Below are 18,585 nucleotides of genomic sequence, written 5' to 3' on the forward strand. Positions count from 1 at the left end.
AATCCCAAAATGATTTTTGTACATATATACAAGCTTATTCAAAATGTATACAGAAAGGTATGACCCTAAAATAGCTAAAACAATCTTGACAAGAAAACAGTGGGAAGAATAACACTACCATTAGTAAGTCTTACTAGATAGCTACAGTAGTCAAGACCATGTGATATTACAAGACACGTAAGCACATAGAACAATGAAACAGAATAAATAACCTTTTTGTACCTTTTAACAAAGGTACAAAAGCTACTCAATGGAGAAAAGACAGCATTTGAACAACTGATTTTGGAGCAACTGGACATCTATAGGCAAAAAATAAAATAAAATAAAATAAAATAAAATATTCTTTAGCTTAAATTTCATACCTTATAGAAAATTACTAAAAAATTATCACATCTTTGATGGGAAATGTAAAACATAAAAACCAATGTACACGAATTAGTTGCACTGCTGTACACCACCAACAACCAAACTGAGAATCAAATCACGGACTCAACTCCTTTTATAACAACTACTATAAAGGTAAAATGCTTAGGAATATACCTAACAAAGGAAGTGAAAGATCTCTACAGGAAAAACTATAAAACACTGCTGAAAGAAATCACAGATGACACTAACAAATGGAAACACATCCATGCTCATGGATGAGTAGAATCAATATTGTCAAAATGACCATCTTATCAAGAACAACCTATAAATTCAATGCAATTCCCATCAAAATACCATCATCATTCTTCAGCGAACCAGAAAAAAAAATCCTAAAATTTATATGGAACCAAAAAAGGCCCCACATAGCCAAAGCAAGACTAAGAAAAAAAAAAAAAAAAAATCTGGAGTCATCACATTACCTGACTTCAAACTATACTACAAACTACAGTTGCCAAAACAGCATAGTACTGTATAAAAACTGGCATGTAGACCAATGGAACAGAATACAGAACCCAGAAATAAAGCCAAATACTTATAGCCAACTGATCATCAACAAGGCAAACAAAAACATAAAGTGAGGAAAGACACCCTATTCAACAAATGGTGCTGGGATAATTGGCAAATCACATGTAGCAGAATGAAACTGGATCCTCATCTCTCACCTGATACAAAAATCAACTCAAGATGGATCGAAAACTGACATCTAAGACCTGAAACCATAAAAATTCTACAAGATAACATTGGAAAACTCTTCTAGACACTGGCTTAGTCAAAGAGTTCATGATGATGAATGCAAAAGCAAATGCAACAAAAACAAAGATAAACAGATGGGACCTAATTAAACTAAAAAGCTTCTGCACAACAAAGGAAATAATCAGCAAGGTGAACAGACAGCCATGTTGCCCACAAAGTCTAAAATATTTACTATGTGGTCCTTTACAAGGAAAATTTGCCAACTCATGACCAAGATGATCTGAACAACACTATCATCCACTTTTAGTTAATTATAAAACATGACACCTAACATCTACACAGTATCTTAACATGTACATAATATATTCCACAAGGCTAGATAGCATGTTGAATAAATTCAGAAGGACTTAAAATATACAGAGTATGTCTTTGACCAAAACAGAATTAAACTAGAAATTGATAATAAGATATTAGGAAAAATTCCCAAAACCTGGAAATTAAGCTAACTCAAGAATCAAAAAGAAAGAAGGGGCGGGGCATGGTGGCTCATGACTGTAATCCCAGCACTTTGGGAAGCCAAGGCAGGCAGATCACAAGGTCAGCAGTTCAAGACCAGCCTGACCAACATAGTGAAACCCCGTCTCTACAAAAAATACAAAAATTGGCCAGGCGTGGTGGTGTGTGCCTGTAATCCCAGTTACTCAGAAGGCTGAGGCAGGAGAATTGCTTGAACCTGGGAGGCAAAAGTTGCAGTGAGCCGAGGGTGCACCACTGAACTCCAGCCTAGGCAACAGAGATTCTGTCTCAAAAAAGAAAAAAAAAAAAAGGAAATTAGAAAAACACTGAAAATGAGAGAGAACACATACCACTCAACATATCAGAAAAGAGAGATAATCACTACAAATCTTACAACCAGAAAGGTAATATTAGAAGCAATTTCATGCCAGAAAAATCTGAAAATTTTGATTCAATATATGAGATTTTTGAGACATGCAACTCACTAAAAGTGAACAAAATGAACAGGAAAATCCAAATATCTCTACATGTACTTAAGAAATAATTTCTTATTGAAAACCTACCCACAAAGAACACTACAGGACCCAGTGCTTCAACTAGTGCATTCTATCAAACATCTTAAGAAAAGTAAACTAATAACTAAAAACATTTTCAGAAAATACAACAGAAGGAAAGAGTTACAAGTCATCTTACAAGGCCAACATAGTCCGAATACCAAAACCTGAGCAGACATTACAAAAAATAACATGACATATAACATATATATATATATATATATATATAAATCCTTAATAAGACATTAACAAATATAATACAGATAAAAGTTGTTTTCAACAAGATCAGAAAAAATATTTGAAAAATGTAACACCCATTCGTAATGTAATCTCCCAGTAAATAGGGAAGAGAACTTTCTCATTCTGATAAAAGGTATCTATGAAAACCTAGAGGTTACAACCTAGAGGTTACATCATGCTAGATGGTACTTTCCCCTTTAGGATCAGGAGAAAGAAAAGGATGCCCATTCTTGTCACATCTATTCAATGTTGTACTGTAGATTACAGGTATTCAGAGAAAATGTAACACATAAATAAAATGCACAAAAATAAAAATAATGAAGTAACACTGTCTCTATTTCCAGATGAAATGATAGATTACATAGACCTCAGTAATCTATAAAACAACTACTATAATTAACAAGTTAATTTAGCAAAGTAGCATGATACAAGGATAATATGAAAATATCTGCTGGAAATTGAAACAACTATCAAGTGAATTTTTAAATATTCCATTTAAAATAGCATCCAAACCCACCACAAAATACTTAGGAATAAATTTAGCCCAAATTACATAAAAGACCTTTACACTAAAAAAATGCAAAAAGAAGATAATTTTTTCAAATTAATATATTTAAATCTGCAGAGATAAAATTGTTACATAGAAGACTGTTCCAACCCAAGCTCTATTATTTTATAATATAGTTATTTAAATTATTTTACAGTATAGTTGTTATAATGTCACTTGATGTGTGAAGCTGAAAAAGAGAAATATAAAAACCTGCATAATGTAACAGTGACTGAAGAAAGGCATCACATTTCTCTGACTGTAAAGAATAATTTCCATGGGAGAGCTCATGAAGAACAACATGTAATGAAGTTCTTTTGGCACGTACAGAAGTTCACCATTACACAGACAAATATAAATATATTGTAAATAAAATTTCTGTGTAAAGCCATTAGCAGCAAATGTCTTCTTATATTTATTATTATACTATTTCCAATTCTAGGTAATAACAGTCTATTTTGAAAAACAGAAGACAATGGCATTTCTTCTTTCAAAGACTAATTTTTATGAATAACATTGTAAAGAGATAAATGGATTATGAATTTTCCAATATAAACTTTACCCAATTAAAATCATTATTTTTAACATTAGGGAATATTAGTCATCTTTCTTAAGAGTGATAAATATGTCAGAGATGATCCCAATATGAAAGACTCTAAATAGAATACTTTCTGGGTTGTAATCAAGCTCCACTTGGTCTGATTTTCAACTGAACACTTGAGTCAAGTAATTATACAATTATTTGAATATAATGACACCATGATAGCTTAACTTGCAAACATACTTAAAATAAATGGATGAATGAGTAAATACCATCTGTTATATATGGCAGTGGCATTGTTTTCCTTCTTCGACTTCTAGAAAAATATTAATCAATTATATATTATCCTATCATCCTTTACCTATTTCTGTTACAGTTAACTGCCACATTGCATACCTAAGGTAACTTGTCTACATGTTGGTTCTCCTACTTTCCCATGAACTTCTCTGAAGGAGGAGACAATACATTATTCATCTCCAAATAATCCTATATATTTACTTTTTTAAACCTAGAGAGAGAGATGTAGCATTTTCAGGTATTGGAAGATTGAATACTATTAAAATGCACTTCTCACCAAATTGATAATAAGGAAACTCCAATCCCAACCAAAGCAGTCCTTTTTGAGAAAATTGACATACAAGCTGATTCTAAATTTTCTTGGAAAGGAAAGGAACCTAGAATATCCAGAACAACCTTGACAAAAAATCAATGTAAAAACACTACTGACAAAAGAATCACTGTACAGACGAAGTAATGAAGAAAGTATGGAACTGGCATAAGGATTGACAAAACAGAGAAGAGTGGAACGAAAATGATACACTTAAGAAATATAACATATTTATTTATTTATTCTTTTTCTTTTTTTTTTTTTGAGACAAAGTTTCGCTCTTATTGCCCAGGCTGGAGTGCAATGGCGTGATCTCAGCTCACTGCAACCTTCGCCTCCTGGGTTCAAGTGATTCTCCTGCCTCAGCCTCATGAGTAGCTGGGATTACAGGCACCCACCACCACACCCAGCTAATTTTTTTTATTTTTAGTAGAGATGGGGTTTCTCCATGTTGGGCAGGCTGGTCTCGAACTCCTGACATCAGGTGATCCACCCGCCTTGGTCTCCCAAAGTGCTGGTATTACAGGCTTGAGCCACCACGTCCGGCCTAATATAACATATTTAGAACAAATATTTAAAAGCAAGATACAACATCATCGGGACAAGTATGCCAAAGTAAATTTGGCCTTAGTGTAATCTGGAGACAATTTCAGCTACTTAAATCTTCCTAAAATCAAAAGATTGTGTTTAATAATATATAAGATGCTAATACAAAATGAAAATGTACTAACGTTGAAAGGCAAATGAGACCAACGATGAGACAAATACATCAAGTAATTTTTCAGATTTTTAAATGAAGGTGCTTTTGTGAAAATAGCATTGCCTGCAAATTCTGAATTCTTTTTCCTATATGCCAATATACTGTTCTTATACTATCATCAAGACAGAAAAGCACCACTCTTCTTTATTTTGCTGTAACAAGCCAAATAAGAAATTCTATGCTGAAGAAGAAAGAAAGATAAACATACTGCATTTTTAAAAAGTTTCCAAAGGACAGGAAAAGTCAGAAAGCAGGTATTTGGGGAGGAAAAGGAACAAATGAACTTAATGAAACCACAGACCTCTTGTATTCAAAGCTTCATCGTATGGAAGCTTTAAAAATTATTTTGTGTTTCTATATAAAGCACAGCAATAAAATTGCCTTTCAGTAGAAAAGATAGAAACTTATCCCTTCACTTCACTATACATAAAAATCAACTCATGATGGATTAAAGATTTAAACTATTAAAAACCCTAGCAGAAAGTTTAGAACATACCATTCTGAACATAGGCCTTGGCAAAGATTTCATGATGAAGTCTCCAAAAGCAATTGCAACCAAACCAAAAATAGACAAATGGAACCTAATTAAACTAAAGAGCTTCTGTACAGCAAAAGAAACTATCAACACAGTAAACACAAAACCTACAGAATGGGGGAAATTTTTTGCAAACTATGTATCCAACAAAGGTCTAATATCCAGAATCTATAAGGTACTTAAATCAGCTAGCAAAATACAAACAATCCCATTAACAAAAGGGCAAAGGACATGAACAGATATTTCTCAAAAGAAGACATATAGGGAGCCAACAAGCATATGAAAAAATGCTCCACATCACTAATCATCATAGAAAAACAAATCAAAACCACAATGAGATAGCATCTCAAACCAGTAAGAATGGCTATTATTAAAAAGTCAGAAAATAACTGATGTTGGCGAGGTTATAGAGAAAAGGGGACACTTATATACTGCTGGTGGGAATGTAAATTAGTTTAGCCACTGTGGAAAGCAGTTTGGAAATTTCACAAAGAAATGAAAACAGAACTACCATTTGACCCAACAATCCCATTACAGGGCATATACCCAAAGGAATATAAATCATTCTACCATAAAGACACATGGGTGTATATGTTCACTGCCACTATTTACAATAGCAAAGACATGGAATCAACCTAGATGCCCACCAATGGTAGACAGGATAAAGAAAATGTGGTACCTATACACAATGGAATACTATGCAGCCATAAAAAAGAATTAAATCATGTCCTTTGCAACAACATGAATGCAGCTGGAGGCCATTATCCTCAACAAATTAATGCAGAAAACATAAAGCCAAATACCACATGTTCTCACTTATAAGTGGGAGCTAAACACTGAGCACACATGGACACAAAGAGAGGAACAACAGACCCCAGAGCTTACTTGAGGGTGGAAGGTGGAGGCTCAAAAAACAACCTATCAAGTACTATGCTCACTATCTGGGTGGCAAAATCATTTGTACACCAAACCCCAATGATGTGGAATTTACCCATGTAACAAACCTGCACATGTACCCCCTGAATGTAAAAGAGAAAAGAATAAATAAAAATGACATAAGAAAGCTCAACAATTATCACCGTGAGCCCACCATCAGGGAAAATAATGAAATGGGTCAGATTCCTTCCCCTACTCCTAATCCCTATGCTTGAACACACATTCCAACCCCATTTCCAAATAAATTATCCTAACTCAGGGTCTGTGACTGTTTAAGACTGGTAAAGAGTAAAAGATGTATTAGGTAATAACTGACTAAAGTTTAACACAGTACTCACATATTAAAAACTGAGAGAAGAAAATTAAGATTAAGTGCTCTCTTCATGGTGCCTCAAATCCTAAATCTTATTTCAAGAGTAAAAAAGAAAAAAACCTATCCCAAGGAAGACACGTAAGAAAAAATTTTAAATGGAAATATAAGATATGTGAACTGATGACTTAGACCAACAGTTCCCACCCTTTTATGGCAGCAGGGACCGGTTTCATGAAAGACAATTTTTCCACAGACTGGGAAGGCGGGGGATGGTTTCAGGATGACTCAAGTGCATTACATTTATTGTGCACTTTATTTATATCATTACATTGTAAAAAAATCATGAAATAATTAAACAACTCACCATAATGTAAAATCAGTGAAAGCTCTGAGCTTGTTTTCCTACAACTAGAAGGTCCCATCTGGGGTTGACAGGAGACAGTGACAGATCATCAGGCATTAGATTCTCATAAGGAATACACAATCTAGATCCCTCACATGCACAGTTCACAACAGGGTTTGCACCCCCATAAGAATCTAATGCTGCGCTTGATCTGATCTGACAGGAGGAGGCAGATCTCAGGTGGTAATACAAGCGATGTAGATGGGGGACTGTAAACACAGTGAAGCTTCTCTCTAGCCTGCCACTCACCTCCTGCTATACGGCCCAGTTCCTAACAGGCCATGGATTGGTATCAGTCTGTAGCCAAGGAGTTGGGAATTCCTGACTGAAGCTACATTTTAGGAGGCTTACTGAGTACAAATTAAGAAATAATCCCCTTGTCAATTTCACTAGGCAAAAATAATGGATATCGATCTCTGTGTACAATACTTATACCTTTAGTAGAAACACTTTACAACCATTATAATGTAAATAATTATATATGCCAAACATTTAAAAATATTACTGTTTACAATGTGTTTATGGTCAGTAAATTATAATTAGGCATAGAAAAATATTGTCACAAATTTATTGAACATGAACAATATGTTAAGTATAATGTAAAAAACAACTAATTTAAATTGCTTCTAGAAGATATAGCATCATTTTCATCCTAAGCATAGATACAAGATGCTGGGTATAGAGCAAAGCAATATGAAAATAGATTATAAAGATGGTTCAAATTTGCTTGTTATTTATGATGGACAATGGTAACATGGACAGTATTTTATCTGAATAATAGTTATAAATTAATTAGCAATAGCAAATAAGGCAAAACAAATAGAAAAACCATTATTCTTCATATAACCCATTACAAAAGGCTAAATTTGAAAGTATTTTATAAAGATAAATTCTATTAACGTCTTATCTTTTATTAGTGGGTAAAGTTTTATTTTTATTGTTGAAATCCTTAATTGTGGGGATTCAATGTATTTTATAAATAGCTAGGATGCTTACTTACTCATGGGGCATGTTCATTTAACTTTTTTTTTCCTTTTACCAGCCTCACATAACATACCTTAAATAGTCTTTTGGAAGGTTCACAATTATGGTCTGTACATGGCTTGGGTCCTTTTTCAGTGTCTAGAGATGAAACTGAGAAAATATATTATATTTTATCGTGGGTATAATGTATTCTGTTACAATATTTAAATTGGCTTTTGAAAAATGAAATGATATTCTAATATTTCTCTTCCATTAAAATATTAAGCAATTTTCCTAGTGCTAAATGACTCTTTTTAGCAAAAAACTAAGTCAACAATTTGCTTTCTATAAATCAGGACAACCTTATTTCTTCAGTGAACTTAAGAATTAATCAACTTTCCTGATAATGTTCGGCTGTTGATTTTGTAAAATCTGAGCAACAGATTTATTTCAATTTTAATAACATACATATGTATAGGTATGTATACATTTATGTGCATTCATTCAATATTGTATTTAACTCTATATAATATACTGTGTGTCATTTATCTCAATTCTTAATCTCTAGCTGCAAAATGATAGAGGTAGGATAAACTCTGATCACAATACTGGAAAGGGAAATGAGGTTGGATTTTAGTAGCGGCCATGGTAACTAAAATGATGAATATTTATATTCAGACACACATTCATTTATTTAATAAATAATTGCCAGGAGCCTACTGTGTGCCAGGAATTACTCTAGGGGCTTGGGATACATAAGTGAACAAAATCAACAAAATCCCATTGAATTTAGCAATGTAGAAATGAGTACTGTCTCTGCAAGATCATCTGAGAAATGTTCCTATTGTACTACAAGACTTAAAAAATACATTGAAAGAAATCTGATTTCTAGCCTGAGTTCTATAGGAGGTCTACTAATAAACATAGGTATAATGTAAAATAACATTTGAGGTTTCTACTCTAATTTGTAAAACAAGGGGCTGAATAATGTGATTTCTGTCACCCTTTCCAGTTATGAGGATACGTTTAAAACCAAATACTTCAATTCAGCAACCAAAATCTCTATAATTTATTTACTACTGATCTTGACAATTTTGTTTTTCCCATAACTCTACTTGTATGCTATCCATTCGCTATTCGACTCCAAATATTGCTCTATGATGCCTGTGTACATGACTTTTAAGTTGTTCATTTTCCACAGAATTCTTTCAAAACACCAGTAATTTTTCACGGGCCTCCTTAACTGTTGATCTCCTTAATAACATCTTTACTTCCTCAGAACCCATAAAACACTTGGTAACTCTTCTACAGTATTTACATAAGTTGTACTATTATTATATGCATATTGTTTTTACCATAATACAATCTTGAAGAGGGATCCTTACTCTATATTACCAACATTTACCTAGTATGTCATGTAAAATATGTCTGATGGACAACTATTGATATGAAGATCATAAAATTGATCGTAAAAGTATGAATATACGTGGAGTATATTCCCAGAATAATGGGAAATCTTTATTTTGTTGTTTCAACATATTTCTTTCAAATTCTTCCCAAACCCATACATGGTGTGAAACTTCACTCTTGCCATCTGAATTGATATTATGAGGTACTATACAATATTACAGACAACAAAATTCAACCTAGTGATTTTATAAAATTAGATCAGTTAATTTCAGACAGAGGTCCAACTAGGGTCACAGACTTGGGGGAGAAAAGGTTTTATTTATATTCTATTTTTACCTTAAGTCCTTTTAAAATGAAGTTATCTAAATCCAGGCCCGAGAAAAGTTAAATCTCTAAATTTTATCGCTTGAACCCAGGAGGCAGAGGTTGCAGTGAGCTGAGATCATGCCCATGCACTCCAGCCTCGGCAACAGAGTGAGACTCTGTCTCAAAAAAAAAAAAAAAAAGAAAAAAAAAGAAACATGCGTAGAGTTATGAAAAGCACTAGTAAACTGTAGCCAGGTCTTTTAAATATTATACACCTAAGGTACAGCTTTTGAATGGATTGTCCACAAAGTAATTCAGAAGGTGGCAGACCTGAGTCTACCAATGCATCATAACATGATTATGAGATTGAATCATCATGATGATGTAAAATTTTCTTACTTTTGAATCCTTATAAAAGTTTAAGGCAATTTTAAAAATTCATTAAGATCTACTATTCATGAAACTAATGCAAAACTGTCAGAAACCACAACATAGAATCAAAAGAAATACAAGGTATTTTCTAATCTATCTTTTCAGAATCAGTATACATAAAAGATGGCTAAAGTAACAAATATCTAGGAGACTGGTTCAGCCCAAATCCAGTATTAATGGTGTTAACAGACAACAGACACTACATCCATCCCCACCGTATCAGGCAAACCACACGACACTCATGTTGTCTGCATCAGCTATCTTTTCCTGAGCTTCTTGCATATCCCCTCTTTAGGCTAGCTGACTAACCTCATCCTGTATACAATCACCTAGCTTTTTGTAAGATAAGTTTTCTATGAGATTAAAAAATAAAGAAGATAGCAATGACTCCAGCGAAAATAGCAGAGAGGAAAACTGCTGGCCACCTCTTTCCACAGAAACATGAAAAAAAAATGAACAAAAATGGCCAGAATCAACTTTTGTCAGAACTCCAGAAAATGATCAAATGTTTACAACAACCAAGTGAATGCAAAGTCAACAAATGATGACTTCAACACAGAATTTAAGAAAATATCTGTTAAGTCAGTAGCTGACCACAAAGGTTAAAAAGAATTCAAAAGTTAAATATGTAACAAAATTTCAAGTAAATGGAAGACAGACTTCAGAGGATATGACAAAAGATGAAGAAAATTATAAAACAAACAACTACAATCCACACAAGCAACAACCAAATACGCTGAACAGGCAGAAGGATCTGATTTCAAAAGTATCCATTAAAATATTTTAAAATGTAAAGTTTTAAAAAAAAAATAGAAGTTATATAAAGAAACAAGAATGTATGGCCTATTCACAGAGAACAAAATATAATAGAAATTGTCCCTGAGGAAAGAGACATTGGACTTGCTAGACAAAAACGCTAAATCAGCTATCTTAAATATGCTTAAAGAGCTAAAGAAAATTATGAACAAAGAACCAAAGAAAATAAGGAAAATGACGCCTTCACAAATAGAGAATATCAATAAAGCAAAATTAAGTTACAGAACAAAATCTAATAAAAATTATGGAGCAGAAAATTGTAACAACTGAAATGAGGAATTCACTAAACATTTTCAATGACAGATTTGAGCAAGCAAAAGAATTAGTGAACTTGAAGATAGTTCACTGAAATTATCCAGTCAGAGAAGAAAGAAAAAAAATTTAAGTGAAGAGAACCTAAGACATCTGTGTAACAACATCAAGTGTACCACCATATACATGATGGGAGTCGCAGAAGGAGAGAAAAATGAGAAAGTGGTAAAAAGAGTATTTGAAGAAATAATGGCCAAAATTCCCCAAATTTTATAAAACACATACAAGATAAATAGAATCCACATAGGGTAAACACAAGGAATCCCACACTGAGACAAATTATAATGAAACTTTCAAAAATCAAAGACAGGAGCTTCTAGGTTGCTAAACATGCAGAGATACTGGGTGGTGGCATGCCCAAAGGGATCACGTAAGCTCCAGGCCCCTTCCCACATGCCTTGCCCTGTGCATCTTTTCCATCTGCCAGCATATCTGTATTTTCTGTAGTATCATTTATAATAAATGGGCAACCATTTTTTTTTTAAAATAAAAGACAGAGAATCTTAAAAGCAGCAAGAAAGAAGTAACTTGTCGCATACTAGGTGTCCACAATAAGATGAACATCAGATTTTCATGAAAAACCACAGAGGACAGAAGGCAGTGGGATAATATATTTAAAGAACTGAAATAAAAACACTCAACCAAGAATCCTGTATCTGGCAAAACAAGCTTTCAAAAATGCAGGAGAATCTAAGGTCTTCCAAAAATGAACAGCTGATGAAGAATAGATAGTAACTTGTTACTACACACAAAAAAAGAATATTGGCAAAAGAAACTACATAGGAGTACATCTGGGTAAACATAAAAGGTAAATATAGATAAATATAAAAGTCACTATTCTTTATCACTCATCTTTTTATATGATAATAATGACAAATGAATAAAACAATAATTACAAATCAATGTTAGTAGATACACAATATACAGTAATGTAATTAGGGACAACATAGAGGAGTGACCTTCACAGGAGCAGAGTTTTGGAATACTATTATAACTAAGCTGGAATCAATTCAAACTAGCTTCTTATGAGTTTGAAATTCTAATTGCAGTTCTCAGGTTAGCCACCAAGAAAGTAACTAAAATATATTAATAAAATGAAATGAAAAGGAAATTTAAATGGTACTCTATAAATAACTAAACACAAAAGAAGGTAGTAACAGGGATAATCAAACAAAAAAAAGATATGAGACAATTTCTGGTTTCTATTTGACATCTAAGGAACTTGTCAGATGTCAGGCCTGTATCAACAACAACAAAAAAATCTGCAACTTTTCTTAGACCCATCAGAAAATTGAGGTTACTGGGAAAACTGCAGCTTCCAAAAATGTAGAGGCAGATAGGTGTATACAGAGAATCACAACTTACCAGGAGCAGAAGCCTGCTATGGGAGCCATTACCAGGATAATTTAAATTATAATTGCTAAGAAGCTCAGGGTGGACAAGCTCCACCGTTAAAACTGCAATGGGGCACATTCTTGGGCGGCAGGGGAGGGCTTCCAAACTTTCATGAGCTTTATGTCTAGGAAACCCAACAGGTTCTCAGGGTTAAGACTGGAGGAAAATCTCCTTGTGCTTCTGGCAAAGGGAAGGAGAAAAGTAACCAGTTGGAAGTAAACCAAACCAAAGTACAACAAGAGCATCTGAAGTAAAACTAGTATTTTGGAAACCCTGCCTCAAGAGAAATAGCTTAACAAAGTTTCATTTTTACCAGAGCCTCAATGACCTGGGGGAAGGGAAATACCAAATTCAAACCCTCTCTAGCCTTCTCAGTGTAAAGTAAGAAAGAGAAGCGCTTGTGAAGGTCTCAGGCAAAGGACACAGGCCCTCTGAAAAAACAGAGCAAATCACAGACTTACAGGATGCTTACCCCCCATACATGCATATATTACCACTATATTTACAGAGTTCCGTATAATGCCATGGTATTATAATGGAAAGCATTTCAAGTCTTACTCAAGAAAAAGTCTCCATATTACCCAAAGACCATAGGAAAGACAAAAACAAGAGGATAAAAAAAAAAAATGTAGCCTCTAGTACTACAATAAACAGTAAACAAAGCCCAAATCCTAGCCAGATAAACAGAACTATCACACACTAAAAGAACTATTTAACTAATTTCTTACTACCTGGTGCATACTGGTCAGCTTTACACACACATACACACACACACACACACAAATGGAAAACATACTAAAAGTCAAACACAGTTTCAAGAAACAGAGCAACCATCAAAACCAAACTCAGATATGGCAGAGATTTGGGAATTACGGTACAGAAATGTAAAATAACTATGAATAATATGCTAAGAGTTCTAATGGAAAAAATGGGACAAGATGCAAGAAGAGAATGGATAATGTAGTGAGAAAGATGGAAACTCTAAGAATCACAAGGAAATGCTAGATATCAAAATCACTTTAACCAAAATGAAGAATGCCTTTGATGAGCCCATCAGTGGGCTGGAGGAAAGAATCAAATAGACCGAAGCTTGAAAACACATCAGTAGAAATTTCTCAAAAACATAATTTTAAAAAAAAAACGAGAAAAGAATATCCAAGAACTGTGGAATAATAACATAAGTTGAATAATATACAAAATGATAATGCCAGAAGGAGAAGAAGAAAAAAAGGAAAAAATGCTTAACATCACCAATAATCAGGGAAACGCAAATGAAAACCACAATAGGATATCATCTCATGCCTGTCAGGATGGCTACTGTCAAAATGATGAGAGATAATGTACTGGTGAGGGTGTGGAGAAACTAGAACCCTTGTATACTGTTAGTAGGAATGTACATTGGTACAACAATTGTGGAAAACAGTATAGAAGTTACTAAAGGAATTAAAAATACAACTACCATTTGACCAAGCAATCCCTCTTCTGACTACATATCCAAAAGAAATGAAACCACAACCTCATACATATATCTGTGCTCCCATGTTCACTGCAACATTATTCATAACAGCCAAGATATGGAAATAACTTAAGTGTTCAATGATGGATGACTGGATAAATATAAATAAATAAATGCATTATACACACACACACACACACACACACACACACAGAGGAATATTATTCAGCCTTAAAAAAGGAGATCCTGCCATTTGCAACAATACAGATGAACCTAAAGGACATATGTTAAGTGAAATAATACAAGCTCAGAAAGAAAAATACAGAATGATCTCACTTTAAGGAAAAAAAAAAAAAAAAAACACTAAATTCATAAAATCAGGAAGTAGAATGGTGATTACCCAGGGGCAGGGCAGGGGTCGTGGTAATGATGTGAATCAAAATGAATAAAGTTGTAGTTAAGAAGAATGAATAAATCTAGAGATCTAATGTTCTGATGTACCACATGAGGACTCTAGTTAATAATACTGTATTATATGCTAAAAACTTGCAAGAAGAGTCATTTTACATGCTCTTACCATGGGTTGGAGATGGAAAGAAAGATAATGATGTGAGATAATAGATATGCTAGTTTGCTTGACTTGCAGTAATTATTTTAATGTGTACATATGTGTGTATATAAACGTTGTACATCTTAAAATTATACAATTAAAAATTGTTTTAAAAAGTCAATTGCTTTCCTATGTACTTGTAATAAACAACTGTAATTTGAAAACAATGCAATGCCACTACACTAACAAAAATGAAATATAACAAAATAAGTACAAAGTCTATATGAGGAAAACTGTAAAACTCTGATAAAAAATCAAAGACCTAAGTAAATAAAAAGATATTCCATGTTCATAGATAGGAAGATCCACTATTGTTACAATGTCAGTTCTTGCCAACTTGATATGTACTTTAAACTCAATGACACTCAAAATATCAATAAAATATTTTGTGCTTATCTACAAACTGCTTCTAAAATTTACATGAAAAGGCAAAAGACCTAGAACAGCCAACACATTATTAAAGGCAAGAAATACAGAGGACTGACTATAAATACAGAGGACTTACTATAAAACTACAGAAGTCAAGACGGTATAGTACTGATGAAAGAACAGACAGAGACCAATATAAGTGAACAGAAATCTCAGAAATATAACCATGTTAATATACTCAATTGATCATTCACAAAGGAAAAGACAGCAATTCAAAAGAGAAAATATAGTCATTTAAAAAATGATGCTTGACCAACTGGATATCCACATGCAAATAAATCTAGACTTATACCTTTAACCAAAATTAACTTCATAATATAATCACAGAGATATCTGTAAAATACACAAAATTGGAAAGCTGGAAACAAAGAAGAAAAAGTGACCTTGGGTTTGTTAATGACTTTTTACATACAAATATGCATGTAAAAATGTGTGTGTCTATACTTTGCTTAACTTTTCTGTAAAGTAAAAACTGCTCTAAAAATAGTCAATTAATGTAAAAAAACCCCACACAATATAGAAAATGTATAGCAAAAAGGCAAAAGTAAGTCCTCCCTTATCAGTAATAATTTTAAATGTAAGTGGCTTAATTTAAAGACACCAATTAAAAGGCACAAGTGGACATAATGGATAAAAATGCAGGATCTAACTATTGTCTACAAAAGATTCACTTTAGGTGCAAAAGCAAAAAAAACATGGATTAAAAATAAATGGATGAAAAAAGATACTTTGTGCAAATAGTCATCAAATCTAGATAAAATACACAAATTGCTGGAAACACACTACTATCAAAACTCAAGAAGAAACAAAAAATATAAACAGATCTATATACAAACATCAGATAAAATAAACTTTAAGTCAAAAATTGTTACAATATGCAAAGAAATGCACTATATTTTGATAAAAGGGCCAATGTATTAAAGAACATATAACATTTATAAGTATATAGGCCTCTAACAACAGAGTCCCAAATTATATGAAGCAAAAATTGACAGAACAGAAGGGAAAAGCAGATAATAATAGTGGAACACATCAATACCGCACCTTCAATAATGAATATAAAAGTTAGGCAGAAGATCAATAAGCAGATAGAGTACTTGAACAACACTAGATCTATACAATATACACAGAACCCTCCACCCAACAACAGGAGAATACACATACTTCACAAGTACATATGAAACATTCCTCCAGGTAGACCATATGTGTAACCACAAAAGAGTCTCAGTAAGTATAAGAAGATGAAAATGATATAAAGTAGCTTCTGTAATCTGAGAAACAAAAATAGATGCTCCTTTATCAACTAAGATGGACCCCAAGGTTAAGGAAACAAAAATTAGCTATGAGCTAAAGGTTCAGGGCTCAGCTGGCATGTCAATTCCCTAAATTTCTATGGCTACAAAACACACACACACACACACGCATGCAAACACACCTTGCTAAACCCTTTAACAGGAGCTATCAGACAAATTGCCAGATTCCCTTCCTAACTGATTTACAACTGAGACCACTAAAATTCTGACTGGACAGAGAATCTGCCTTACAAGAACTCCTTCCTGAAAGGCAACTGAAGGCCTTAAGCCAGTTTCAGCAAGCTAATAGAGACTGAACAAATTCTTTGTGTTTTATAGTCAGCCTTTCAATAGACAGAGCCAAATTCTACCTCGTTTTAATGCTAAAACCCACCCCAAAGTGAACATGGAACGTAAGTTACATATATGTCTACCCATTGTACATGTGTTCAACCCCCCTCATAAATATTTATAGCTTTACCCAAAACAAGCTGAATACATAAGACCCTATTGTTAATACAGACCCTTTCCCTTTGGAAGACAGAGTGCCTTCAGTCCACACCAAAGATCATATCTTCCCAAACTGCAAGTTGATGTCACAATAAATCTCTTCTTTCTACTATTTAGCCATCCTGGTGGTCATTTGGACTAGACTTCTATCCCAAAAAAGAAAGAAATCAGAAAGCCTTAACAGAAGGACATCTAGAATGTATACGAACATGTGGAAATTGAACACCATACTTCTAAATAACAAACAGGTCAAAAAAAAGTGTAAGGGAAGTTAGAAAATACTTGCAGATGAATGAAAATGAAAATACAACTTACCAAAAAGTATGGGTTGCAGTTAAAGCAGTACTCAGAAGGAAATGTATGGGTGTAAGTAAACACCTATACTTAACAAGAAGAAAGATTTCAAATCAATTACTTAATGTCACACCTTAAGAAACTAGAAAAAGAATGAATTAAACTCAGAGCTAGCAAAAAGAAGGAAATAATAAAGAGTAGAAAATATATAAACTAGAGAAGAGAAAAAGCAATAAAAAAATGGTTTTTGGAAAAAATGCAATAAAGTTGACAAACATTCACATAGAGAAATCAAAGCAGAGACATTACTACCTACCTTTCAGAAATAAAAAGGATAACAAGAGAACACTATAAACCATTGTAGGCCAATAAATTAGGTAACCTAATGAAATAAATTGCTAGAAACACACAAACTACCAAAACTGACTCAAGAATAAACAGAAAATATGAATAGGTCTATAACTAAGTAAGAGTTTGAATCAGTAATCAAAAACCTGCCAACAAAGAAAAACCCAGAATCCAAAAGCTTCAGTAATGAATTCTATCAGGTAAAGAAGAATTAAATAAAATTCATCTCACTTTTTCCAAAAGGATAGAAGAGGAAGTAACATTTCCTAACTCATATCATGAAGCTAGCATTACCCTGGCACCAATGCCAGAAAATTATATGATTACAGGCCAATATCCATTATGAATGCAAAATTCTTAATAAAAAAATAGCAAACCAATTCCAGTAGTATGGTAAAGAATACAGCATGACCAAGTAGGGTATAATCCAGGAATGCAAAGGTTGTTGAAAATATAACAATAAAAATAGAGTACACCGCATTAATAGAAGGCAGGGTGAAAATAAAAAAAACATGATAATCTCATTTCATACAAAAGTAGTATTTAACAAAATACAAAATCCTTTCATTATAAACCCACAGCAAATATCATACTCAACAGTGAAAGACTGAAAGCTTTCCTCCTAAGATCAAGAACAAGACAAAGATGCCAATTTTGCCACTTCTACTAAACATTGTGCTAGAAGTTCGAGCAAGAGCAATTTTGCAAGAAAATGGTGTAAAATGTATCCAGGGTGGAAAGGGAGAAGGAAAACTATTGCTATCCACAGACAACATGATCTTCTATACAAAAACTACTAAAGATTTCACAAAAACAAAACAAAACCAAAAACACTATCAGAGCTAACAATGGAATTCAATCAAGGATGCAGAATCCATTTTTTAAAAAACCTAGTGTATTTCTATACACTAGCAATGAACAAAGTATAAAGGGAATTAAGA

General features: G+C 33.2%; 1 protein-coding gene across 8 annotated transcripts in view; it reads right to left on the reverse strand.

The window, feature by feature from the left end:
• The window catches only part of ZPB (zona pellucida binding protein), a 149,222-nt gene that overhangs the window by 66,014 nt on the left and 64,623 nt on the right, over window positions 1-18,585 (reverse strand). For all 8 annotated transcript variants that reach the window (XM_011759390.2, XM_011759389.2, XM_011759391.3 and 5 more), the window contains one exon: window positions 8,129-8,205. In XM_011759390.2, the coding sequence (XP_011757692.2) occupies window positions 8,129-8,205 (77 nt within the window). The remainder of the gene's footprint in view (window positions 1-8,128; window positions 8,206-18,585) is intronic.

The sequence above is a fragment of the Macaca nemestrina genome, chromosome 4 (genome assembly GCF_043159975.1).
Source record: "Macaca nemestrina isolate mMacNem1 chromosome 4, mMacNem.hap1, whole genome shotgun sequence".
Classification (NCBI taxonomy): Eukaryota; Metazoa; Chordata; class Mammalia; order Primates; family Cercopithecidae; genus Macaca; species Macaca nemestrina.